The sequence below is a fragment of the Xenopus laevis genome, chromosome 2L, assembly GCF_017654675.1.
Source record: "Xenopus laevis strain J_2021 chromosome 2L, Xenopus_laevis_v10.1, whole genome shotgun sequence".
NCBI classification, from domain to species: Eukaryota; Metazoa; Chordata; class Amphibia; order Anura; family Pipidae; genus Xenopus; species Xenopus laevis.
The window spans coordinates 95,983,420-96,010,793 of NC_054373.1; the positions used below are offsets into that span (position 1 = coordinate 95,983,420).

At 38.7% G+C, this 27,374-nt stretch overlaps 1 protein-coding gene across 1 annotated transcript; it reads right to left on the reverse strand.

The window, feature by feature from the left end:
* Positions 1–858: 858 nt before the first annotated feature.
* tbx2.L (T-box 2 L homeolog) lies at positions 859–13,897 on the reverse strand. Its single transcript, NM_001087905.1, is given in 7 exon segments — positions 859–2,384; positions 3,803–4,404; positions 5,654–5,823; positions 6,067–6,143; positions 8,314–8,460; positions 11,982–12,249; positions 13,218–13,897. Coding segments are annotated over 7 exon segments (2,067 nt in total). The 5' UTR covers positions 13,583–13,897; the 3' UTR covers positions 859–1,946.
* Positions 13,898–27,374: the final 13,477 nt, after the last annotated feature.

A 27,374-nucleotide genomic window follows, 5' to 3' on the forward strand; every position in this document is an offset into this window, starting at 1 on the left:
TTTCTTTCGTTATCTTTTTATTAGAACGAAGTCTGCTCCCACCTCTTCTGTCTAATCTATCTATCTATCTATCTATCTATCTATCTATCTATCTATCTATCTATCTATCTAATATCATCTATTTATCAATCTATCTATCTATCTATCTATCTATCTATCTATCTATCTATCTATATATCTATCATCTATTTATCAATCTATCCACTATCTATCAATCTATCTATCTAATATCATCTATTTATCAATCTATCATCTATAATCTATCTATCTATCTATTATCTATCCATCTATCATCTATTTATCAATCTATCTATCATCTATAATCTATCATCTATCTATGTATCTGTTTATCAATCGATCTATCACGTATCTATTTATTATCTATTTATCAATCTATCTATCATCTATTTATCAATCTATCACCTATTTATCATCAATGAATCTATCTATCATCTATTTATCAATCTATCATCTATAATCTATCAATCATCTATCTATCTATGTATCTATTTATCAATAGATCTATTATCTATCTATTATCTATTTATCAATTTATCTATCATCTATTTATCAATCTATCTATCATCTATCAGTCTATCAATCAATCTATCTATCTATCAATCATCTATCTATCTAGGAGATATCGATCTCTATCTGCTTGTGTATTCCCAAAATGAGAACAAGGACCATAAATTAAATATATCTATATAAATAGATATATTTTTTATGTTTTATTGTAATGTGTGACTTTTTAAAGAAAGAAAATGAACAGATACCCGAGTAACCAGCACGTTTGAAATCATGGATTAAACAAACATAACGCAGATTTGTGATCATTAAACTTTTATTGAACTCGAGTGAAAAAGGAAAAAAAAATAAAAAATAAAAAAAAACGAAAACCTGAGGTTTATTCCTGCCTTGCACCCCACTGTGTGACACCATGACAGGGAGTTTTTTTTTTCGTTTTGGAGTCCTGTAAGAAGCCAATGTCACTAGAGTGCAAGCATGGCACACGATTGTCCTGTGCAGAGGGGACAGGCAGCTACAAACACAGTAAAGAAACCATACGTATGTCCTTCAATCACAAAATGCTAAATAGGTTTTCATTTACAATATATATATATATATATGTATCATGTAAATTGGAAAAAAATGAGGAAAATTAAATGCAATGAATTATTCTCTAAATATTATGTACACATCATGTACAACTCTGAATAAATTAATAACAATTTGCATATTTTGGGATCCTTATAGCTTATTTACACAAATTACTATGTTTCCATAAATATTTTTGGGCCCTGAGTAGGTATAATACCCTACTGCTGCACCAGCTTTCGGATTTTTTTTTTTGACAACAAATGCTTTCTAAGTATGCGGCTTCAACTAAGGATGGAATCTTTGTTTGACCATCCAACATAATATATATATATATTTATATCTTTTAGTTATTTTGTATTCACAATGGGATTAGACATACTTCGTATCTGCATTGTGTTTCCACAGTCATTTGTGAACAAACAGGTCCCAGACCTGCTTTAATAAGAAATCTGAAGAATTCTTGTTTCGCCCATCCACTGCCTATTTGTCCATCATCAAGTTTAGAGTCTTTGCATTCTTGGGCCATGCCACTTGAAGTGTGGGGAAAGGGGGTGAGCCCTTACAATAGCACTATTATGATGAGTTCACCATGGCTAAGAATAAGGCAGCTGTCCAGGCCCAGTGGCAGGTGTAGAATTCAGAGAGGATGTTTCTACAGAGATAGAAATGAGTTTTTGCTATTGTAAATCATCTCAAGCCTTCATACTTGGTGGGGTTTCAGTGTGTGGTTGCATTAGTCTCAGATTCTCATTTGATTGCTGCTCCTGCTCAATAAATAGAGTGTGCTGTACAAGATCCCAGTGCTTTTAAGCCCTTATGGCTCAGGTTAAGGGCAAAGGTGCCAGTCACTTTGGTGTCTCCCTGCCAGGGGAGATTTCCCTCTGACTCTCCAACCCACTGACGAGTCTCTGGATGTTCTGCAGCTCATTTATGGAATCCTTCATGGAGGCTTTGGGAGAGAGGGAGTTTGAGTGGGACCTTTTGGGCACAGGAGTGTCTGGGATTGGACTGGACTCCCGGCTACTGCCAGGTTTGGAGCTCTCTGATCCCGGGTTGAGGCTGCCAGGCAAGCCAGTGGTCAAGAGGTTAGTGCTGGGAGGAATGCCCACCGGGATTTGGTAGGGATTAAAGCGGAGGCGGGGCCTTGTGCTGCTGAGGAAAGGGTTCCTTGGCATAGTAGTCGCAGCGCTGGTAGCTGGCATCGCCGATGCAGCTGCTGCAGCTGCTGCCATGTAAGTGTAGGGATAAGGAAACAACCCTCCAAATGCGGGCATTGGTATTCCCTAGGGGATAAAGAAGAGAGATATTCAGCATACAATGTCCATCAGTAAATAAAAGAACAATCCCTATAAGCACCCATTTTTTTCAACACAGCGCTATAATAAGCAATGCCCTGTACCTGTTACATGATGCAACTTTTAACTACATATTTAAATAAACAAAAACATATATATATATATATATATATATATATATATATATATATATATATATATATATATATATAATTGAAGGCCTATGCGAAGTATAACAGGGTCTAGCGGGGCGTCCTCTGCTGGCAGCCTGGTGTACTCCAGTTAATTGGGAAGCAGTTTTAATATATTTCCAGCCCAACGTTCTTTCAACTTCCCATCTAAAGGTCTAGGTAATAATCTCCTCAAGGCTTTCACATATAAAAAAATACACACACCTAAGATTAACAGTTTATAGACACCAATCCATCCTTTAAAGCACAACATTCTATATAACATTCCACAGATAAAACATTTTAATTGTAAACTTTTTTCATGTATCGACTTCACCAGGACACTCTACCTCCAAGAATTGTTATTGAAAGAAAATTCTATTCTAAGCAACTTTAAAAAAAAAAAATCATACATTAATAAATTGTCAATAGTTATTTGTAAAGAGAATTTCAGCACAAAGTTGTAATTCTTTATCCCTTTCTACTCCCTGGTTCTGACTATTGAGACAATGTCAATTCTCCTTAAAGTTCATTATCAGCTGGCTTCTTTTATATTGTTGCAAGAATCCCAGCCAGGAGTAAATAGCCAGTCAAATATTCCTTACAAGTTACATTTAAAAATAACTTTAAAACTGCAAGTTGCTTATAACTGCATTTTCTTTCACAATGTAAAAAACAAAAAAGAGCACAGTTTTGCACAGAATATACGTTTATTACATTGTATTTCCCGTGCAAAATGAAATATTAAAGGTACAAAAACTGTACATCGCTGATTCCATTTCTTTGTTACAAATATAAAGCCCAGAAGTATTATGGAACAGGACACACGACAGATATTGGCAGCCAAGCAGGACAGTCAGACGATCTGACCACTATGAAACTGTATGCCATATTAATGCAAGCACCGGGTCTATTTCTCAGAGACATAGAAAATTCCCAGAGATATTGGAAACTCTGTATCGGGTTCATTCAGGAAGAAAATGAAAAGGTTACAAACAGCCTGTTTGCCAAAGAGTTCAGTAGAACTGTGTCCGTTGTGCAAATGGGCATGAGAATGTCAGATCCGACTATAAATCATTCTACTGACATTGCAGCTAAAGTAATAAGTCGCCTATATATGTTTCTTAATTTGCAAGGTTAATAACAACAGCGACATCTTGTGGTGGGTCAGGGCAAACGCACAAGCATTAACATTTTATAAAAACAAGGGCAGTCATTAGAGAATATGACTCTTACCTGAGAGGCCAGCATGTGTTGGGAAAAGTGAAATGGGAAAGGATTAGCTGCTCCCGTTGCCCCCTGCACTGAGGAAAGGCTGCCATTATCCAGAGCACCTGCCCCTGTCATTGAGGCTAGTAAATGTCCCATGCCCATGGCAGAGAAGGCTCCCGGGCCCATTGTAAACTGTCCCGGGTGAATGAACAAAGGCTGTCCGGCGTTCAAGGGGTTAAAAAACTGCTGGCCGTGGAGGCCTGAGAGAGCCAGGCTTTGCAGATGGCTAGCGCTCAGGTGAGGTGGGCTATCAGTCTGTACCATCAGGGGGGCAAAGGTCTCTTTACTTAAACTCCCACACTCCGGGTCACTTTTAGAGTCCTCTTTCCTCCTGCTCTCCGCCTTGTCTTTCTCTAAGCTCCTGATGCTGCTGAATAGAGAGTCGCTGCCGTCCTTGCGACTTTCTGGGGAGTCGGATTTCTTTTCTGGAGTGCTCTTGTCTTTGCCCCTGTCTTCGAGTCTGGGGCTACTAGGGGGGCTACGGTGGCCAACTGGGCTATGGCTTCTGGCGCTCCTGATCTCTCGCCTGTCCAGCTCCTGGTCACTGTCTGCCCCGAACTTCTCTTCTGCAGCACAGGAGAAATCGCAGGTTAATTGATTGAGTAGTCAAAGAGGTAAATCAGCAGTGATAGAATCACAGTCCCCCTCTTTCGCATCTAGGAACACTGTCACTGCGTCCTTGAATATTTACAACTTTGTATAACCTCCAGCACATCTATACACAGGATTCTCACTTAATGCACCCTGTTCTCTTCTCTCTTTTACCATATTGTATTTCTTTCTATGGTACGTGTGTTTATGGAATGGAAATAAGCTACACTGATGCATTCAATCTGCTTGATTGATATCTTTATCGTTTAATCCAAATAGAAAAAAACGAACATAAACTGCTTGTTTGTGTGTGGGGAAATATAAAGATAGAATACACATGAAGAAAATACTATTATTCGGAGTTCATTGATTTACATGACTTTGGGCTCTGACTTCTCTGTTTAGTTTTATACAACCTTGAGTGAAAACAGACATTTCTCTCCTTTGATGTGTAGAATAGAACTATTTGTGCAGCGTGAAAAATGGAATAATACTTATGGTATAAATCAATGGAATTTATTTCAATAGGTGAGTTAAGCTTTTTATTTGCATTGTGCTTGAAGAAAGTAAAACTAAAAATTGTAAGAAAAATAAATAAAAAAATAATAATAATTCCAGCACCTAAGAATTATATTTGAGAGCCTGCTTTTAGAAGAAACTGTAGTCAAGTTCTAATAGAAACTGTTATTAATGTGATTATGGTAATTATACATCCATGGGAAAAGGGAAATTATACACAAAGAATATTGAATATAATCGAATATTACAAATATTTTTAATAGGTTTTTTTTTCGTGTTTTTATTTGAATTTCCTTTGCAGATTCATGAATCAACTCCTCATTACTGTAAAAGAGGCAACAGCTAAATGTAACTTTAATGGTGGCCAGATTCAAAATGGAAAATGAATGCAAAGCAAGTGATACAGTAAATAGTAATACGTGTTGTCTGCTTGGGAGTACTTAAAGTATTTAAAGGTAAATTGGCTGTGTTCATTTTGCCATTAATTATTGGGAAAGCTGGAAAGTCCAGAATTTTGTCCTGAATTCAGGTTAGCAGCAGCACACTGACTTTGAGCTGTGCTTACATTTGTCTAGCTCGACTACAGTGGAAAAATGACCATGGGACTGCTGGATGTGAGCGACTAATGAGAATGCAGTTAGACCAACGAAAGTGCAGGGGCTCAGACACACTAATCCTGGGAGTTGCAGGACGCAGCGCAATTACCTCTATTATTGCGGTGCAGCCGGAGAGGGCTGGGTTCTGCGCTCAGGGGGGAATGTAGAGAGTCTCTGCCTGGGGCAGGATCACAGGAAGAGGCATCTGATTCTGCGCCATCTCTGTCTGCTTTGCACTGCTCTTCATACATCCGAAGGGATGGCAGGCTCAGTTGTTTCCTGATTCCCAAACAAACCAGGAGAAAAGGGGTTAAATGCTGATATAAAGCGACACACCGTTGCATAATTATTTAGCCCCATACCCGCCACCACAAGAAAGAAGGTTACATCGTAATTTAGAAAATACAAAAACCCTGCTGCGCCATATTTCTAGCCATTTGTAAATAGCTCACAAACGTGGCCCAGAATGAATCAGATCTAATCCCCCTGTAGCCAAGTTGATTGCACCTCTAATCTAGTTACCTTTTCTCTCTTCTTCCATTCCCAGTGTCTCTAAATCCTTTAGCAAATGGATTGTTATCAATTTTAAGCTGAGTGATCTAAAGGAGAAGGGAAAAAAATATATATATATACATAAACAAATATTTCAATAATACAACCGTTTGACATATCTTGATTTGATCTATTGGATAAGAGGACAACCATGTTTTCCAGCCCTGTTGGGTCTAAGATAAAGACCCCGCTATAAATGTATTTAATATGTTTTTTTTTTTTTTACAAATAAAATTCAGACAGATAAAATGGATAGATAGGCAGGCAGACAGACATTCCACCCTGGGTCTCAGGGATCTGGGTGTTGTCTCAGATGCCTACAATGAATGAGTTAGTGTGCCCATTGTGATCCGCTAACAATTGTAAAACAGGTTAATCCGAGTGGAAGTGTCAGTGTCTGTGTGTTTACTTTATCCCTGCACTAGCTAGTAGCACGCAGTAGGCAAATAATTCAGTCTGACTAAAACAAAACAGCAACCCCCTGTCGTTCGTCTCCAGCTTTCCCCACAATGCTTTACACTATTATCATAGCTAACAAAAAAATGTCATATTTCCCTGTAAGGACTCAAAAATACCTTAAAATACTCAATGCAATGTCTGGTTGCAAAGCAAGTGGACGAATACTAATATTTATTCTGTGTTGTACCAATGGAAAGGGTTAACAGGCAGGTTCCATTCTAACTATGTTCTTTATGTATATAAAGCAGAATTCTGCCCCTGGATCCCCCACACTGGGCAGGCTCCCTTACCAACAGATTAGAACACGCAGTCTCCCAGGTTTAACACACCGCATGCTTTATTAAAAATGATGCTGAGGTTTGCCCTGAATTATTAATAGAGTTTTAATGATAGGAAGTTATTTTTCAGAGCCCCCTGGAGGGAAGATGGCGACTAAACATTGCTGTGTTGGTTAAAAGCTATTCTTATCTCTCACATAAGGCTGAATTATGGGGCAGGCGACATTACATCAATTAATAATTCATCGTTTTGAAATATGTTCCTTTTTAAAGCTGCATATTACATTTCATAAACATTTACGAATTCCTGTTTTGTTTCCTTTCTAAAATATTTTTTTTTTTTTGTCTTTTTTTAAGAGACCTTTATTGAGTTCCCATGTACCAATCTATATACAATGAGATCAGATAAGGAGAGTCCGTTAAAACTTTCCCAGAAAGAATTAAAATATATTTAAAGGTATTATTCATGCAAAAGGCATCCACGTGATCCAGACCATATCCACTTATATTTCCTATCATTCATATGCCTGACTAAAATGTAAAAATAATTCAGAAATAATAAATAATATATTTATTATAAATAATATAATATATAACATATATTTTATATATATTTTTTTTAACATTCAAATTGTGACCAGCTACCTGTGATATATTTTTGTCTTTGTCCTTGTTTTCCTGTTTATTTGTGAATAAAGAGACGCCTCACAAATGAGCTCATTGTGTATTGTTTTGCTGCTGGACAAATTCAATCAGGGAGAGTGGAGTTTAATAATGGCCCCAGGCTGTTTTGGGATGCACAGCTTATGAACATTGGTAGCTTGTGGCTGGCCTACACTCTAAAGTGTTCTTTAATCGATCGTGACTCTTTGCCATAAAGTTTACGATTGGAACAAGCCCACCAGGACCCTCCGACAGATCTGTCAATTAACATCAGCAGCAAGGGGTAAAGGTGTGTGCTGGGGCAGGGACCATGCGCATGCGCACATGCAAGCTGGGGGAGTCTTTCTGGTGCTGCCTACATTCAAGTAGAATGTTAGCATATGCAGATAAAAGACGCCAAGGAAAACAGCTCGAGCCAATTAACAAAGACCTAGGTCCAGCCTCACCATCCTAAAAGAGCTGGGAATTAAAAGATGGCAATAAAGTATGGGACCTGGGTCTAATATTGCACCAAACCGAAAATATAAAATCTAAGTGTCTTATAAAATAGAACAAAACCGCAAAGTGTTAATTGGACCAATAATTTGTTCAACAAGCCATAAAACGTATACATTATTAAATCCTAGTAGATAACAGGATATTAAAAAATTGCCCCTTCCACTAGGCAGTATGTACAGTAAGGCCCTGTTTGAAAATATTGGGCAATAATAAACATGTGTATGGGATCTAAAGAAAGGGAGAGAGACAAACAGAGAGAGTTCATGCCCCTTCTCCAAGATCTATGCTAGAGGCCTGACAGAAGAAAGGAATTCCTTACCTTATCGTTCTGATAAGCAGTCACCGCTATAAAATCTGTCTCTGGAAATACATATGTCCTAAAAGTGCTGTAGGGAAGTTTCAGGATATCATTGGCTCTCACTATATGAAACCGTGGCTGATACTTATGCATGGAATTCAGAATGGTCTGAAAGATACAAAAAATATGCTTTGTGTTAGACGTGACAAAAAAACGCAAAATATATTACATTGTAACATTGTCGCATATCAAACGCTCTCTGGAGGTGTTTATGTTTAATAAGTTTCATTTGTTTTGTTTTTAAAGAATATAAAGGACGTTCTCAGATAGGAAAATAAATAAATATTCCTATATTTTCTAATAACACAAATAATGAGAAATGATTGGACTGCCATGCTGGGTATTTGCTTATTTACTTACTAACAAGACATGAATTTGACAGACAAATCATACTGGAAGATACAGATCCATACAGATTGGTTTAGAATCTGCCCTACCAATAATATGGCTTTGGATCTGTGCTGAAATAGGATTTATGCAAAAGGCAAATCCCTTTGTGGTCAGAAAACATTACATCGAGTGTATGAAATGCTATCCTGATTTCATAAAAGATTAAAACGATTGGGTGAAATAAATATGCTTAAAGTGTCGTAAAACGAATCGATCTGATTGTTGTTCTATCAATGGAAAATTTAGAGAACGAAAAATTGTAACAGCATTTCCCATTCAGGCGTGCAAATCCCCAATGAAATAAAAAAAAATCCATCCTGCTGCTGCTGTTGCCTGGCACGGCCAAGCTACAGATGGGCATTGATTAAACCCTGCTGCCCAGCTTAATATAACAGAATGTGGCCTTTCAGAGAAACAGATCTCTACACGAGGAAACGAAAGCCTTTGCAGATGCATTCATTTTTCCCTTAGACTTTTTCCCTTAGAAGAGAAAAAAAAATATCCAAACATTCGCTTGTGTTTTTTTCCACTTCCACTGTAAACAGGCGATGTTGCAGTGAAATGCAGCACCATCAACTGACTGTTTGGATATAGAATCCTTATTCGGTTTCCACTATAAACCAATAGAGTGGTATGTAGAACATATTTGGGATTACCATACACTCAGCGCTGAAACACTAAAGGTTTTGGAACAAATTCAGAATTTAAACTAATCCAGGTTAATGCCATGGTAGGTGCTTGGATTTCCTCAGCCCCCAAAGACACTGTCATTAGGGAAGTATATACATGTCTCACAGTGATAAATGGGGAGGAAAGCGATAGCCTGCTAATGTTTAAAAGAGGGCCACCGGCTGAAATAATATTTGGGCATAATACTAGCATCCAGAACCTTGGGGAGGTTCATCATGTGCACATTGGTAGGACAAGTAGCTTAGCGTTAGCTGGCATCTGTATGGAGAGTAGATGCTATGCTTGCCCTACAACTTTTTATAGTTCATCAATATCAGGGATACTGCTTTACTAGCAAAACAAACTTGCTGTCATCACAGCTGCTTTCACAGTATCTGCCACTAAAGAGATGCCATGGAAATAAATGAATTCTAAACTTGACCTTGCCCTTTCCTACTGTATGTCAGTTCTTGGGAACAGAAACCTGCAAGATTGTAGGGCAGTGCCAAGTTAAATTCCTCAGGTAGAGTCTTTTAATTATTAACAATAACTGAGAAATTATTTTTAGTATTCAAGCATCTTATTTTATATATATATATATATATATATGTCTGTATGTCTGTATTTATGGTGGTATATATATAATTTTACATACAGTAGATTTCCCTACCATAAAATATTATTCAACATATCTTATTATGCCACATGTATGAATTTTTACTCTCCCAAATGACTCTCATTTTCTTAGATTAATTGACCGACTAGAGTATTTACTTTGCACACACACAGAAGTATAATAATAAATGAGCTCGCTTTTATTCTGTGATGGTGGAACGAGGCACAATTCAAACGTTAGACATTGTTATTTAGAGGACTAGGCGCAAAGTTCGCTGTATTGGGGTCTGTTGTTAAGTACCTAACGAATTGATTGACTGCACCATAAAGTCGAGTAAAGTCTCTAAATCCTTTCAATTACCATATCAAAAAAAAAAAAAAAAAAAAGTTCGGGTCATTTTCCCTTTGATTTACTTAATAGTTGTCAAAAGGCAGAGACTGCGATTGCACTGAATGCTGATAAGGACGCAAAGAGCCATTCAGGAAGCTTCTCATTTGTCTAGAAGGAGGGTCGGAGTCAGGCAGGGGAGAAATACTAAAATACTCTGTGTATAAGATCAGCCCAGGAAGAATGAATTGTCCCACTCAGGAGTCTATTTTCTGACATGAGGAATTCATTTCTAAAGCAAACTCCCAGTAACCCCCGCTAGCTGGTTTATTTTTCTTTCCTCTCTGGATCAATTGATCGCTGCAGTATTAAGATTTTAATGGTTTCTTAAACTTTTCTTTGATCGAAATTAAACTGTGGCTATTGTGATGTTTAAGCCTAAGAAAGTACATAAAACTAGACAAGAAATTGCCTCTGTCCTCTGCCTAGGTGATTGGGAAGGGTTGGTCAGGGCAAGGAATGCTTTACCTATCCTACCGACCCCTCTCAGACACACAGTCTCTCCATGACCTCATTTCAGCAGCTTTGTTTAATCCCCAACATTTTCCAGATTTATTTTAAATACTATCTCTTGGGGATTCTCCTAACGCACAAAATTACCGTGGTGGTTATATTGTTGCTGTACCAATTGCTGCACGATCCCCAGATATCAAAAGATGATCACAGGAATCTTTTAATAAGCCAAATATTTAGAAAATATAATATAATTTCAAGATCCCCACGAGAAACAAGTACAGCAATATCTTGACAGCACCTATATAGCATGTAACATATATATATGTAATGTAATATATCATTTTACTTTATTCAAGGTTACCAAAAAACTTTCTCTACAAGACCCATAATCACATAGTGTACAAATATGATAGGATAAATTAATATATGTAGGAGCGGATCAGTATTTCACTTGAGGTTGATTTAAATGCTACAAAAACAAGAAGTTTCGTGTCTAGAACTAGCCAGAGCAAGGTGCCTATTCTAAATCAGTTATGAATTATCCATGTAAGTATCTCTGAAGTTAATATGGATACATATTTCTTGTATGAAACTTGCGACTCCCACTACAAATATACATTCCAGGTGAGCAATTGTCTCTTTTAACTATGTGAGTATTTAATTTCCTAATTTTAAGTCCACCGTAAAGTTAAAAACTCCATTATCCAGGGGGAATAGTAAACCCATTGTGGTTAAGGTACATTTATTAAAATAATGTGCCTGCTGCTCTTGCCAAGTGCAGGATATTAACATTCCCCCATTAAAAATGCATTCAGTCCACAACATAGGTCTGAAAATACATTAAAACCTAGATACATCTGTCTCTCTTCTAATGAAGCATATTCAAATGATTATTTTCAGCAATTGCCCTTGGCCCTGGTGCCCACATATCTAGGTATAGATGGCATATATATATATATATATATATATATATATATATATATATATATATATATATATATATATATATATATATATATATATATATATATATATATATATATAAATGCACATAATGAGGTACATAGTGTGACCATGGAGCAAATGGTAAAGATGAAATGTTTATACTTACAAAGCCATGTTTGTCTGATATATTATTGGTGAGCTTGAGCTTGTGAAAAGCAACGGGTTTGGCCATCCATTGCTCTCCTGTGGCAGGGCTATCAGGGTGAATATACATGCGTTTGGGCATCTCTGGGTCAGCTTTGCCAGCTACCATCCAACGGGAATTATGGAATTTATAACGACAGTCATCCGCAGCCACTATATCCATTAACAGAATGTACTTGGCTTTCTTGTCCAGGCCGCTTACCCTTACTTTGAATGGGGGGAACATTCGCCTGCAACAGAAGGAAAGGGATCAGAATTCAACAAGTAAAGAGAGCGCGCAGAGCTCACTTGCAATGATAGCTCACTACTAGTTTTGCTACAAAGGATCTTTTGAGCGGTAACATATGCCAGGCCTGCCTGAGGGTGGAAGCCAATGCATTTCCGAACTATAGGTCTCACTTGGTACTTTGTACAGAGGCAACCCAATATGAGAATACTTTTAGCCAGCGAGCTTGATCTGCTCCACGGTGTGGCTCTAGACCCCTATATATAAGAGCAGCTTTCCCTGGGATAGGAACTACAGTCTGTTCTTTTGGGTTAGAACTTAGAAACACAAGGAGACCGCAGAGAAACGGCCAAGTCTCACTTCTAATTGTCTCAGCGGATCTGTGTGTGTGTGTGTGCATTGGACATCCGAGCTTGTTTTCTTGGCATATAAACGTCCAGTGGATGGAATCAAAGCCAAAAAGGATTTCAGATGCACCAGCACATTAGCTTGCACCATAAATACTTGTTCTGGATGGGAAACAGTCAGCGGGAGGAACAGAAAGAACAAATCAAGGTGCTGAGGTACATTTACACAAAGTGTGTGTGTGTTTTGCGTGGGTTTCCTCTCTCAAACATGATCCAAGATCTGGCGCAGAGGCGTCTGTTTGGGCTGTTGCTGCTAAACGAGCTCGCTCCTAGCTCAGCATTATGTGGAGCTCGCAGCCTCTGCTTTCTATTGTACTTTGCTGACATCGCTATCCCTACCGCTAGGCCTGTCATGATTTCAGACCAAAGAAAAATGATTTATCAATTATGCAACACACACAAAACATTTTCCCTGGCTTCTTGCACTTTCCATAAGCGATACATTCTCCAGCTCGGATTCACACTGAATGAAACACACACACCAAGCAACTTGTCTGTAACGGTTACACTGCTGCCTGACCGCACACATTATTATATGAAATATATGAGCTACTTGCGGGCTCACCTCCCAGACTTGGTGATGACCATCTCCGTGCCTATTTTGTGAAACTGGTCCCACAGTTCCTTAGCTTCTAGATTCACTTTGGGGTCGTCTTCCACCTCCTCCTCTGGCTCCAGGCTCTTGAGAGAGCGCAGATGAGCCGCTTGATGGTGATGCCCGAGGGCCGAAAGGTGCAGCCCGGCTTCTGCGGCTCCAGCCAGACTAGCGTCCGATAGGGGTTTGCCCAGAGCTGCCGGAGGCAGGGTTAGAGCCGGGAAAAAGGAGGGTTGTGCGGCTGCCAGGAAAGCAGACATGGGGAAATCGGCTGCTCTGGGAGCGTGGAAAGGGTGATACGCCATGGCAGCCCCCGGGAAAGCTGGATCTCTCATCGGTGCATACACAAATCCAGGAGGGAAGAGAGGAGCTTCCAGAGCGAGATAGAGCCCTGTCCGATGCCAGTCCTGGTGCCAGAGGAAGTCTCGTTACAAAGCGCAGTGTATGTCTCCCCCCCCCTACACACAAACTTCTCTTTAGTCCCAGGAATGAGCTTCCCCGCCGGCCTGTGGCGCTCACTCTGGCTCCTCTGTGCTGCTGCTGCTGCTTGAAGTGAAGGACAGAGAAGAGCAAGTGTGACTTATGGAGCTGAAGTGTGAGCTCAGCCGGTCATGGTGTAGGATGGGAGTGGGAATGGTGAGATCTTGTCGTGATCTCTGGAAAACTGTGACTATCTCACATGTCCTTCCTGCTCTGATCCCCTCGCTAATGAGCCAAGCCCCCTTGATTGCTGATTTTACGCTTTTCGGACCAATTGTGGATCTCCATAGGCGGGGTTTTGACAGCTCAGGCCAAGATCTGGACGAGAGAGGGGGGAGAGAGAAAAAAAAGGAAGGTGTCGGAAGCATCAGCAGTAAGAAAACATGTCAACAGAATCAAATATTAACCAATGACAGCGGGAAAGGGCTGGAAATCCCCACCCACTGGAACGGCTCAGTCCCCAACACTGGGCTCCCTTGCATTTCCTTGCCGGCTTGTGGGAAGTCGCCTGGCCGGGGGGTGGTCGCCCAGTGGTCCCAGGTGGGGCAACTTTTTTTCTCGGCCCGTTTTGTGCACCGGTTTCACACGTGTAACATCTGGGCTTCCCCGAGACCTTCTATTTCATGCTTACACCTACAGTAGGATATAGTCACATGATTCTGCTTTCCCCCACTTATACACCTGCCTTCACCCCACTCACACACACAACACCTATCTATCTATCTATCTATCTATCTATCTATCTATCTATCTATCTATCTATCTATCTATCATCTATCTATCTATCTATCTATCTATCTATCTATCTATCTATCTATTATCTATCTATCTATCTATCTATCTATCTATCTATCTATCTATCTATCTATCTATCTATCATCTATCTATCTATCATCTATCTCTAGCACCTAAAACGATTTGCTTATTCTGCCATACCTATTAGTCTACCATCTGTTTATCTTTATGCAGTCTGTTCATATATCAGTCCCTTATTCCACAATAATTACCTGTTGCCACAGCTAGATTGTCTATAATTACTAAATTATAGATAGATAGATAGATAGATAGATAGATAGATGATAGATATAGACACACACACATATAAATTATTGCCATCCTAACTACCTAGTTATGGCCATTCCTATATAATCCGTCCTTCATCTGCCTCCCTACCTGCCCACACAAATCTACACTGTATCTGTATGCCAGGTTAAGTGTGTTAGAAAGTTTAGAAGTTGCCCCCCAGGCACCCAGGTCTGCGTACAATGGACTGTAAGGGAATGGGCTCAGCCCTGTGCTGAAGAGCAAGATGCATATAAACTGGCTAGAGAGAGGTGGGGCCCAACATGCATTAAATACAGGGCATGTTTGCTTGTATGAAAACCTCCTTGGCTGGCACACACTGAGGGGATAGGCTGCTGCTTTCTGTCTGCTAGTTGTGTGTGTAGGTGCAGCACTCCTGCAGTGCCTGTTGCCTGGGGGTGAATAATCTGGGCGCTGTAGGGCATCGCCGCTTTAAATCCAGCCCCTGAGGTCATGTGCAGAGTTCAGCTAGGATCGGAGCATTCTTCAGCCGGGGAGCTGCAAGTGAGTGGATTTCCAGAATTCTAGCCCAAGCTTGGGGTGAGTGACTGCCACTTAACTTTGACACGCTGCCATTCTATCTCTTTCTACAATTAACTCCGCTGCCTGCAACATTGCTCTTCATTGCCCACTTCCTACATGAACCTCATTGCGCTGTGTACAGTGCGCCTAAAATAAAGTGGGTGCCAGGATGTTGGGGGGGGGGGGTGGCATGACGCTTGATTGTTTCACATGTAACTGCACTGAGAATAGATAGAGACAAGTGACACATTTGGTGGTGGGATACTTGCAGCAGGTTGTGTTGGGTTTAGGAAGCCTCTCGCCCCTCTGCTTAGTCACTCTGCTCCGCTGCCAGTGATTGTAACGATTCACACACATACACACACATACACACACTTACACACACGCACACATATATACACACACACACACGCACTGACTCGTCCATTTATAGATCTGTTCTGATTAACTGGGGCTCAGTTTGTTAAAGAGCCGCTTGGCGCCAGTCTGCTGACGTCTCACAATAAGACCCGTCTCTTGTCACTTCATATTTACCCAAAAAATCTTCAAACAGCGCCCTCCGAACGCTGCGATCCCTGCTCAGGAGCTGAGGGGGGAATGTGTGTCAGCTGCACCCTCCACTCCTCATCCCATACAATCCAATGGGAGGGATCCCAACTGGCTGGTCTATTCCTGGGAACAGATTGGAACCTGCTTTATCTATCTATATAGAGATTTATACAGGCAACAAATAATTTATATATATCTTTTTTTCAATTATACATATATATATATACATGTTTGTGCTGCTAGAGAAGGTATAGAGTCGGCCAGTGCTACCTGTAGTCTATGTGGCTCACCTGGCTATGGCGCCCTGCCATTACCCTATGCAAACACTCTCAGACTGACAAGGGCGTGAATGCTAAACACAACAAGCAGACTTCAGTGTGATGAGTCAATCTCCATAAAGATAAGCCTTATCCTCAATCTGCCGCCTGTAGCCAGCAAGACTCAGGGCGCCCTCTTCCCTTGCTCGTGTGGCTAGGCATGTCGGCACGCCGGGGGTTAAACATGGATGTCAGTAACACATATAAGCTAATATACAATGTACAATCTGCAGCGATCGAGGGATTCTAGATTCCATGTGGGAGCAGGGACGTGAAATCCAATCCGAAGGGACACAACGCTCCATGCGGGGCCCATCTGCTCAGCATACTTGTATTGATAACACAATTTAGTTTACATGGCAACACGAGATCCCCTTGATTGGGGACTACTTCATATCTTGTCTTTTTTCCTTCTAAATGAATTATTTAAACATGAGGCTGCCCCTCTTGTCACATCCATGGGAGATAAGACTGCCATGCTCATCATGAAGCATATGGGAGAGGGCGAATAGAGGGAGATTGATAGGCATCAATGTGTCATCTCCTCTCTGGGTGTCACTGTCCCTTGGTCCTAGTTGTGGCGCCACTGGGGAATCAAGTCGTGGCCACTAAAGTAGGATCAGGGCGAGCTCACTGCATTGTGTATTTGCAGGAGGCTTTCTGTGCTGGGGCCTAATTGGGTTTATGGAGAATTCCTTTAATACACTTGGAGATTAACAGTGGTTTCCAGAATTCTCTGCTAGACGCAGGTTTCCCAGACTATCTGACAACAGGATGGGGGATAATTAAACTAGGAGTGTCAGGATAACATGGAAAATATAACGATTAATAGTAGCACTTCCTACATTTGCCAGGCAAGCTTTGAAAAGTCAGAAGTGAAATAAAAATACAGCATTTGGGAAACTACAGCTCCCAGCCTGCGTGCAAGTGCAGTTACTACTCTTTAGTTTGCCTTGTATGTATTTATGTGTGTGTGTACATTCTACACAATCACCCACTTATAGATAATATACAGACACTATTGCAAGGTTGTGCTGCCTAGTGACACCCACTTTCCCACAGACACACACGTACACCTTCTTAACGCTCTGGTTGCTTCCTCCTGTAGTTTAGAATACAACTAGATCACAATGTCACAATATTTTGCACAAAATGCAATTGTGTATGTTTGTGTATGTCTGTATAGTTATGTTTATGTGTGCATTATGGGGAGCTTCTATTTATTTTAAAGTATGGCCATGTCTGTCTGTAAATGTATGTATCTAGTGAATAAAGTACCCCCTATTGTAAAATATTATAAGTCACCGAGGAGTTCCATGGCATGACCATTTTTATACAGGTCATGAAACTCCGAGGTTACTTCTAATATCCTCATATTTTCCAACAAGGGGGACTTTATTTATAATACACAAGTTTTAGTGAGTCATGTGACAAAAATGACATCACTACTCAGTGGTCACGTTTATAAGAATATAATAAACAGCATATTCATTTATATATATTTTGTGTATTATATATAATATATATATATATTATTATATATATAATAATGTAGTGCAATATATATATATAATAATGTAGTGCAATGTATATATATATATATATATATATATATATATATATATATATATATATATATATATATATATATATATATATATATATATATATATATATATATATATATATATTTATACATTGCACTACATTATTATTATATATATAATATATCATGATGCAAAGGGGGGTTGTGGGAGCACCACAAGAATGAGTAAAAATATATAAATACATAGATAAAAGATATGTGTGTTGGTGTGGTTTACTATAGTAGAAGTTTATTTCATTATTTCATTTATTTGTGGAACCTGCTACTAGTGGTCAGTAAGGACCCATGTCTGTAATAATAAGTAAAGCTTGTAGGAACGCTATACCCAGGCCAGTAATATAGCCTAGGAGCTTAGCTAAGTGTGCAACGGATAGCTTCATAATCTAATTTTCTCCACAGCTGATGTAATATCTGAAGCATGTAGAATCTTTATAAAATATTGAAGGCATCAATTCGCTGCACCTAGTCACAATCATGTATTATGTACCAGCTGCACAGTACAGAAGGTCTTCAGCTGCTTCCGCTTCCATTAATGGAAGGAGGCCTTGCACACCTATTTTGTTGTTTTTTAGAAAAAATACTAATTACTACTAATACTAATTATTTTCTAATTTGGAAATGTAAACTAAAATCAAGGCAAACGCTAGCCTGGACAGTAAAAATAATGCACATGTCTGTCTTTCTTTTCCTCTTTGCTTACTAATCGTTTGCCTTAACCAGCTCCATTTATCAATTTCTTATCTATTTCATCTATTGCATGTCTGCGTATTCTATTTCTCAGTCCATCACTTTGATAAATATATCATACATTCCACAATTTTGCCGTCCATGAAACTGGCAATCGAAGAGTCTTCTATTAGTCTCGGTGTCTGTCAATTTGTATTGTCTGTTAATCATAAATTGCACATCTATCCGAATCTATTTATCTATAATCAAGTTATGTGTTGCTTGAGCCTATTCCTCTTATTTGTATACATGTTATAAAGTATATCAGTAAACAATCGCTATATTTATATACTAGTTATGTATTTGCTAAATAATTATCTGCACCTAATCGGTTGATTGACCAATTTATTATCTATTTACTATCTCTCATCTATCTTTCTACGTATCTACGAATCTGGAAACACTCAGTACGTTAGATTTTTATGTTTATGTCTATTAATTGTGACCATTCTAGTAGCAGCAGCAGGGTCATTATAGGGGGTCCCTTGCCCAGTTGAGGCTGCTGTTGCCTTACAGGAGGGCTGCATAGACAAGTAGCTTGTGAGTGGGTAGTGCCCAGTGAGGAAGGCCTCTGTTTCCAAGCTAATTGGTGCCAAGGAGGCAAGGGAAGTTAAGTGATAAAAGCAACGAGTGACGAGGTGCTGCTGGGCTTGTGCTAGTCCCCTCTCTCTCCCTTTCATCTCTGCCCATCTTTTCTCATCATCACTGGGCTATTTTTAGTCTGGAGTCTCAGGCCTTGGCGCCAGGCCGTTTAGGAGCTGTCAGAGTTGCTCATATTCCCCATGTGACACAGAGCGCTCCTTCTCGGCCTCGCGCTCACAGGCAGTCAGAGCCTCCTGAGTCGGCAGTTGGGCAGCAAATGCAATTTGCTCTTCTCCATTGCTGGGTTGTCAATGTGACCTCAGCCAGTAGGACTGCTGGTATCCTGTCCTGTCCACTTAGACAAATTGCAATTGATTGACGAGAAATAACAATTCTCACAAGGAGCAAAGCCTCCCCGACCCCTGGCATCTCCTCCCTCTGCTAAACCTCTACTAAACATGGGATCTGGCTCAGTGCTCACTAGAGGAAATAAAAGCAAATCTCCCAAATCGCTCGGGCCATAGCCTACTGGCAGGAGCACAGACCTCCTGCGGTCTATTTACATAATCCTCTTGTATCACCATCATTGAAAAGGCCCATTAAAAAAACACACGTATTTAAATAAAAATATTGTTGTGCAGTACTAATCCTGTCTTTCTGTAACCTGTTACAGTGGAATAGTCGTCATCTCAGTTCAATCCGCTGGTGCCATGCGCATAAAGTGCCCATGTCTGCCCATGACCTGCTGCTGCTGCTGAACATGGAATGCCTTATGTTACGTCTCAGTAATTGTACCGCTGGTTAAATGCGTAGTCTGAGCCAGTTGTGTGACCAGAACAGGGCCCAACAATAAATATCAATTTAGGGCCCCATAAGCAAGGCATTTTTCATAAGCATAAATTGAAACTGTTTATCAGTCAGTTATCAGTCAGTTCCACCACTAGATCCTTAGCAGTCGGGTCTGTGTCCTCTATATATATATTTATATATATACACACACACACTTATACACTTCTATACTTTGAGCCAACTATGCCTCTAGTGCTGGCAAAAAAGTGGCAAGTTCAGTGGTACTAAATAAGCACATACTATAGAGAGAAGGAGAGGAGAGAAAAACATTGTGTTTGGGTCTCTCTCTCTCTCTCTCTCTCTCTCTATATATATATATAAATAAAGAAAAAATAGCTGCACTCATAGAATATCATATAAAGAAAGGCACTCACAGGACTTTAAAATATGGTGAGGAGAGATACAGTTTATTTATTCGTCCAATGTTTTAGTCTTCCTTGAGATCTTTGGTATTGTGTATATATCTAGATAGATAGATAGATAGATAGATAGCTATAGATAGATAGATAGATAGATAGATAGATAGATAGATAGATAGATAGATAATATATAGATGATAAATAGATAGATGATAGATGATAGATAGATAGATAGATAGATAGATAGATAGATAGATAGATAGATGATAAAGAGATAGATAGGTAGATAGATAGATAATAGCTAGATAGCTAGATAGCTAGATAGATGATAGATGATGGATGATAGATAGATAGATAGATAGATAGATAGATAGATAGATAGATAGATAGATAGATAGATAGATAGATAGATGATAGATAGATAGATAGATAGATAGATAGATAGATAGATAGATAGATAGATAATAGATGATAGATAGATGATAAATATATAGATAGATAGATAGATAGATAGATAGATAGATAGATAGATAGATAGATAGATAGATAGATAGATAGATAGACGATTTGATATTCTTCAGCATATACTGTACATCTGTATCATGTTAATCCTAAACAACTTTGATAGTACATGACAGAGTGAATGTATGCATATATAATCTATAATACAGGTAAAAAGTGGATTTTTGTGTGCATGTGAGTGTGTGTGTGTGTGTGTGTAAAAAGAGATAAAGAGAATATATATGTGTGTTTTCTAATATTTTACAGTTATATAGATTGAAAACGTCATAGCTTGTTGGTTGCTCCTCAATGAGGGATGAGCAGCAACATTGTCACCACCACAAAAACCTAAAAGGTTAATGCACCTTGGCCAATGGCTCTCATTGGAGAAGGTTCAGTTGTTCTTATCTGCAGCCCTATTGTCCTTATTTATATACAAGATCTAACAATCTCTCCGTATTGATTTGAGTAAAAATGTGTGATTGTTTTGCCCCTCTCCCTGAAAAAAAACCCCCTCTACCTGAAAGGACAATCTGTAGAGCCTCGAGGGTTTGCTGGGATCTCAGGGAAGGCAATTTGGTCAGCATAAAAAGAAAGCCTAGGCCAACAGGTGCAGTTCCGCTTGCTTATCTGTATTGTTACTTATATATCTATTGTTTCCATCGTGAGATATACAAGGACACAGGGGGCTTTGTACCAAGCAGCTCTAGCATAGCCCTAATTAACAGGTGTCATTGCCTGTGAATCGGCCTCTTTATTTCATTCTAAAATACCCTGCTAACTTAAATCACGTTTAGACGTTATGCAGGATAATGAAACTTTTTGAGACATAGCTATTGATTTACTGGACGCCACCAAAAATATACAGTACCATACATCATATATACATCCTCTTCCCAATGCAAGTAATCCGGATACAATTTCACCTTCTCTGTGGAAAGTTCTATTCCTTTCGAGTTCACTCCACCCCAGCCACACAAAGTAGACTGTTTCAGGAGTGTTTGGGATTGGGTTTAATTTGTTTTCTGTTGCAAGGAAGCACTGGTGTTTAGACTTCTGCCCTTTCTGCTTTATGGAAGGCACAGGTCTCTGTAGTCCATAAGGCAATTAAACCTTTGCTATAATATATATATCTATATATATATATATATATATATATATATATATATATATATATATATATATATATATATATATATATATATATATATATATATTTGTGACTGTGGTTTAGCATATTGAAAAATATTCTTAGTGGAACATAGAAAGGTTGCTTGCTGTTTTTTCTTTGCTTAAATGTTTGATCTTTTCAAAACACTTCCCTTTCTCCCCAAACTTTAAATATACACTGGAATGACTTCCTCTGCTTTCATTAAGGGGACGAGGAAGAATATGTTTTCTAAAGACACAGAAATTATCTCCTTAGGACTGACTAAGCTGATTATTAAAAAAAAAAATACTGGGTTTTCTGAAACGGGGGATTAGTTTTCTTTCTTTAAGTTTAATTGCAAGTATAATAAATATTTTCGGCTGTGGCTGGGAAAGAGGCTATGGCGTTATTATAGTATTACACTTGAAATAAACATCACATTTTCAACATGCAGATATTCTAGAGTGGGATCTAGTGTAACCTTGAGCATTCAACATTTTGTTAAGGATAAAGTTCAACACGCAGAAATGATATTCTGAAAAATACTTCTCAGTCTCGAAATAAACTCCTGCCTTTAGTATTCAGAAATGTAAATGTTGTGTGTGTAGCCCTAATTTTCCCTCTGTACAAATTGTAGTGGATTAAACAGATTAAACTGTTAAATCCACTACAAAACTGCATTTCTAGCGAGGGAAAAAAATGACAACAGATAATATGCACACATTATTGGACAAAATAAGAGTCATGTACCTTCAACATGAACAAGAATACACTTTAGTGTAAATCTACATCAGTGTAGGATAAATGGCAAGGCAGACATTCTACTTATAACCATAATACAGATAAAATGTCCTTAAAAGTTAAAATGAAAGCCCCACCTTTCGAACAATTTATCTGCAGCCAGGTATAGTTCAGTGTAGAGTGGAAGATCAATTTAAAAGATTTCTACAAGATTTTTGTAAAGAAAAATAAAGTTTGAATAATGGATATATATAGACATAATGGGAATGTTACAGACCGTACAGAGTTAATTTTGGCTTCATTTCTCCTTGTTTTACTTTCTTCGTAGCTGCTGGCAAAATATCTCATTCTTTTTGCCTAAAAAAAAAGAAATCCCCTTTGCAATTGCTTTGTCTTATAACTGATAATCACCAAGATTTATACACAAGCATATAGGTTTTTTTAATAAAATCGCTTTGTATGATTTCTGCTGCATTAGCCCAGGTCTCTTCTTTTCTTGATTCTTTATCTCCTGCCTTACCTGCCTGAACGAATCGTCCAACACAATTTCAGGTCTTGTCGTGCTTCTAACACTGAGCCAGAGAGGGCGCTAGCGGTCGCAAATTAAAGCTACACTACCGGCGCAACTCATTTACTGAGAAACTGATTTGTGTTCTTTGCATTATCACAAGCTCAGTTTTTGTAACCAATATATAATAACATATTCGTTCTTTGTTGTGTATACGATTAAAGAATAGAGAGATAATACAATCCAGTCCATTAAATTGTTAAGAATTATTAACTGTTTTTAAAGCCTGGTTGCCAATACTTAATGGTCAGAAAATATTTTCTATCTCTCCTTCAACCATTGCAATAAAAAAAATTCCAGGCTGTTTGGATCGCATTAAACACATCAACGGTGTCTGAAGAGAGAGACAGAATTTTGGAGTTTATTTCATACCTGCTTGCAGAGAGTGACAACATGTAACATTGTTGTGTACATTTTCAAAAGATACACAAGCTATTCACAGTCATTTCCATAAAACTGTGGCTGTTTCAGAAATGAAAAAAAAAAATGGAAACAGGAAGATACATAGGTGACACAATGAAGCTAAATCTACAAAAAGTAAATGATTGGGAGACATAGTATATAATATATAATATATATACAAACAAGCAGTTGATAAATAGATAGATATTTCGTAGAGAGATAGATAAATAAATTGTGATGTAGATAGATGATGTAAGAAGTTTTATACATCAGCAACTGTTACTACAATGTGAAGAGAAAAAAAATTCACAGTTAAATAGTTAGTCAATTTGTGTTGAGCATAATATCCACGTGTGTGTTTTGTATGTACCACTTGTCTGATCCAACGCCCTCTGAAATAATATGGGAGACAGATAATGGATAGAAAGGACAGCCAATATATATGTATGTGTGTGTATGTCAGGCAACAATTTGGACTTTGGCAACGACTTGGATTTTGTATTGTATGTGTACTTGAGTTGGAATCTGTATTAACAAAAGAGAAGATTTTGTTCTCTCTAGGTCCCTTCTCTGTTATTATTTTTTTAAGTGAATGCCTATACAGGGCCTTAGGTGTCATCTTTTTCTTATATTTTATTCACTCACAGATATTATGCATGTGTATGTTATCTAATATTAAGCAAACATCATTTCAAAAGGCTGGGTGTAGATTTTCATACAAACAGTGTTACAAATCGCAAATAAATCACATTGCAACTCTGGGACTCTGTCCCTACAGGTTCTCAAATAAGTCATAATGTACCCCATCCTTTCCATGTTATCAGTGTGCCTTGCCACAGAAGTTGAGCTGCTGAGCTGAAAGTGCAGTTTGAGAGAGGAAAAGAAAAAGAAAACTCATCACAAATTTGACAAAACATAATACAAATTGGGGGTGCTAATGTATTATATGTGTGTGTGTGTACTGCTGATGTACTGCTGATGCATCTGCAATAATGGTCGCACCATGAGTTGCAGAGACTGCTCTATGTTTAGGTTGAAGGCAGGTCCAGTTCAAGGCACAGTGACAAAACTCAGCAGAGGTAAAAGAGTTTATTTGCAAAGCCTGGGCAGCAGCAGTAATGCATTGTCCATAATGTCAGAGATGATATCTTGTAAATGACCAGGATAGCCTGAGAATAGAAAACGTATTATTTTTTCTGGCAGCACATCTAGCAGGCTGTATAAAATCGTTATTTTCCACACTCCTCTGGATACACATTACCCCCACTCTTTCCCAATTCTCCCTCTCTTCTTTGATCATTGAGCTCTGACCTTGTTCTCAACAGTCCAGCAGGTTGATTGATTTTCAATTACAAAGTCTTCACTGAGTTAGGACTAAATTAACCCCTTTTCGTGTGTATGTATGTTTTTTTTTCTATTTGTACTTGCCCAGTCCGTTGATACAGATATATCTATTAACCTCCCCCGGGTAACCCAACAAAGACACAATTTCTTACACAAGCAGAACCTATTTATTGTCAACTGTAATACATAACAATAATTGAGTTTGCTCCATCAACTTTCTGAAGGCTATTTTTCTTATACCTCATTATATTCAAAAGTATTAAAATGCTATTAACGAAACAAGGGTTAACAAATGTTAAAATCACTCCTTTAATTGTTTGCTATCTAAATCTCACCAAATGCATAAAAGTTAGTTGTTTATGGCAGCAGACCCTGAACCGGAAAATAGAGTTTAAACTAGATTTATTTTGGTCAAAAATAAGTGTTTGAAAGGATTGTTTACACCATTTGTTGCTAAGCAACCCCATTGTGACCTAGCAATTTATCATAATGTTTAATTCTACCAGATATTATTTGCAAGGAATCCTCCCATTAATAGAAATGGTTAACCAAGCCATAGCTGCCATACATCTTGCTGGGTTTATATGTCAACTATTGCACTATATGCAAAATAAAAGTTGGCTGCTTATCTAAACTCTAAACATGTAAGCTGTGTATTTTCTCTCAAAATTAATGTGGGTCGCTGAACCTAGAAAGTAGAAATATTTATCAAACACCAGGGGCCACACACAAACACCAGTTGCATCCACAAAGTTTTTTTTTTAAAGTATACAAATAGAAAACGTATTTAGAATCCAGGGGGATTTACCAAGTTCACCATTGTATTACTACAAAGTTATCCTTTAATTAAAAATAGGATTACTTGAAGCTAATTCTATATGTTTTCACTGGGATTTTACAAATCTTAAAGCAGTAGTGAAAAGTTTGCAGTTCACTTTTTACAATGTCCTGCTTCTGGACAAGCATAAAAAACCCTTTTAAATAAATACATTGAAAGCGAAGTGGAAAAAACAACGAATTGAGAATAGTTCCCTTTCGTTTCCTGACAAACATAAAGAGGAGAAGGGGAGCTTGTCTGTATGTAGGGACTGCTGCAGTGATTAGAGAAAGTAATGGCAGGCGCTAGAATGGATTTATTTCCTCTCCAGGCTCCAGAGAGTGTCCCCTAATCATTATCATAGGTAGTTTGCAGACAAAGGCAACACGATGGCTAAATAGAATGACTTTTCCTGATCTTGATTCAAGAAAAAGTAGCCACTACTATTTAATCTCTTTAATCTCTCCTTGTTTTGCCCTATCGCTTTTCCTTTGCGCCATGATTATTTCACCCTTTTGCTTTGCCTTTATAATTGTTGGGGGGGGGATTAAGGAATTTAACCCTTCATGTTCGGCGCAGATCCCCAGGATTAAAAGCGCTTCCAGATGGAGGAGGCTGCCAATCTGATTTAACATAAATAAATAATCGGCTAAAATAGATACAGGTGTCGGTTTTCAGGTCAATTTTTAATCACACTTGTCTTTCCTTCCCTTTTTTTCATTATCTGACTTCCAGGTCCTCCGTAATGTTTTGGGAATCCCTTAAAACTTTCTGCCGATGCAGGAGAGACGTGGTTAGACAGACGGATGATTAGAAACCCGCAAAACAGACCATTCTTTTCATATGAAAGCGTAGAAATCATTATTGTAGGAGATTATGGACTTTAACTCCTTCCGTGCGCTTTTGTGCATCTCCTCACCTTCATTGCTGCTGATGTTAGCGATCAATAAATAGACGCTATACTGCACTGAATCAGCTCCAGACTGGCCTTCCCTTCCCTGCCCCTTGCCTTGCACTGATCTAATGCTGCTCACAAGCAGTCATCATTATTAATTGGCTTCCTCTGCAAGCTAAGGTGCTAGGGGCGAATTAGGGGCAGCGAGCTCCCTGGGGTGCCATTAGCTGTGTCGGTGATGTAATGAGGGATTTTACTAAACGTGACCCGCTATGAAATGGTTAATGACATGCCTGGGTTTAATTGGGGATATATCAGTATGGTATGGGCACTAATGAGGATGGATATTCCTTTGCAAGTTTAAAAACTCTTCCATTGCCTAGATAAGTGAATCATTTCTTTAACTCCTTCAGGACAGAGATCCCTGTGCTAGAGAGGCGAAATTAGAAGCGGGAGTTCGTTTTGCGCAACGCAAACTGCACGCTCTTTAGCGCCGGGGCAGACATGCGCGCGTTACATTCCGGAGCCTCCAGCTTCATTGCGCTTATACCCCACGGGCATCTTAACAGCTTCCTGCAGGTGTAGGCGGCTGAATGGCATCTGCACCGTTTAGGGCCACTGAGCACAAACAACGGA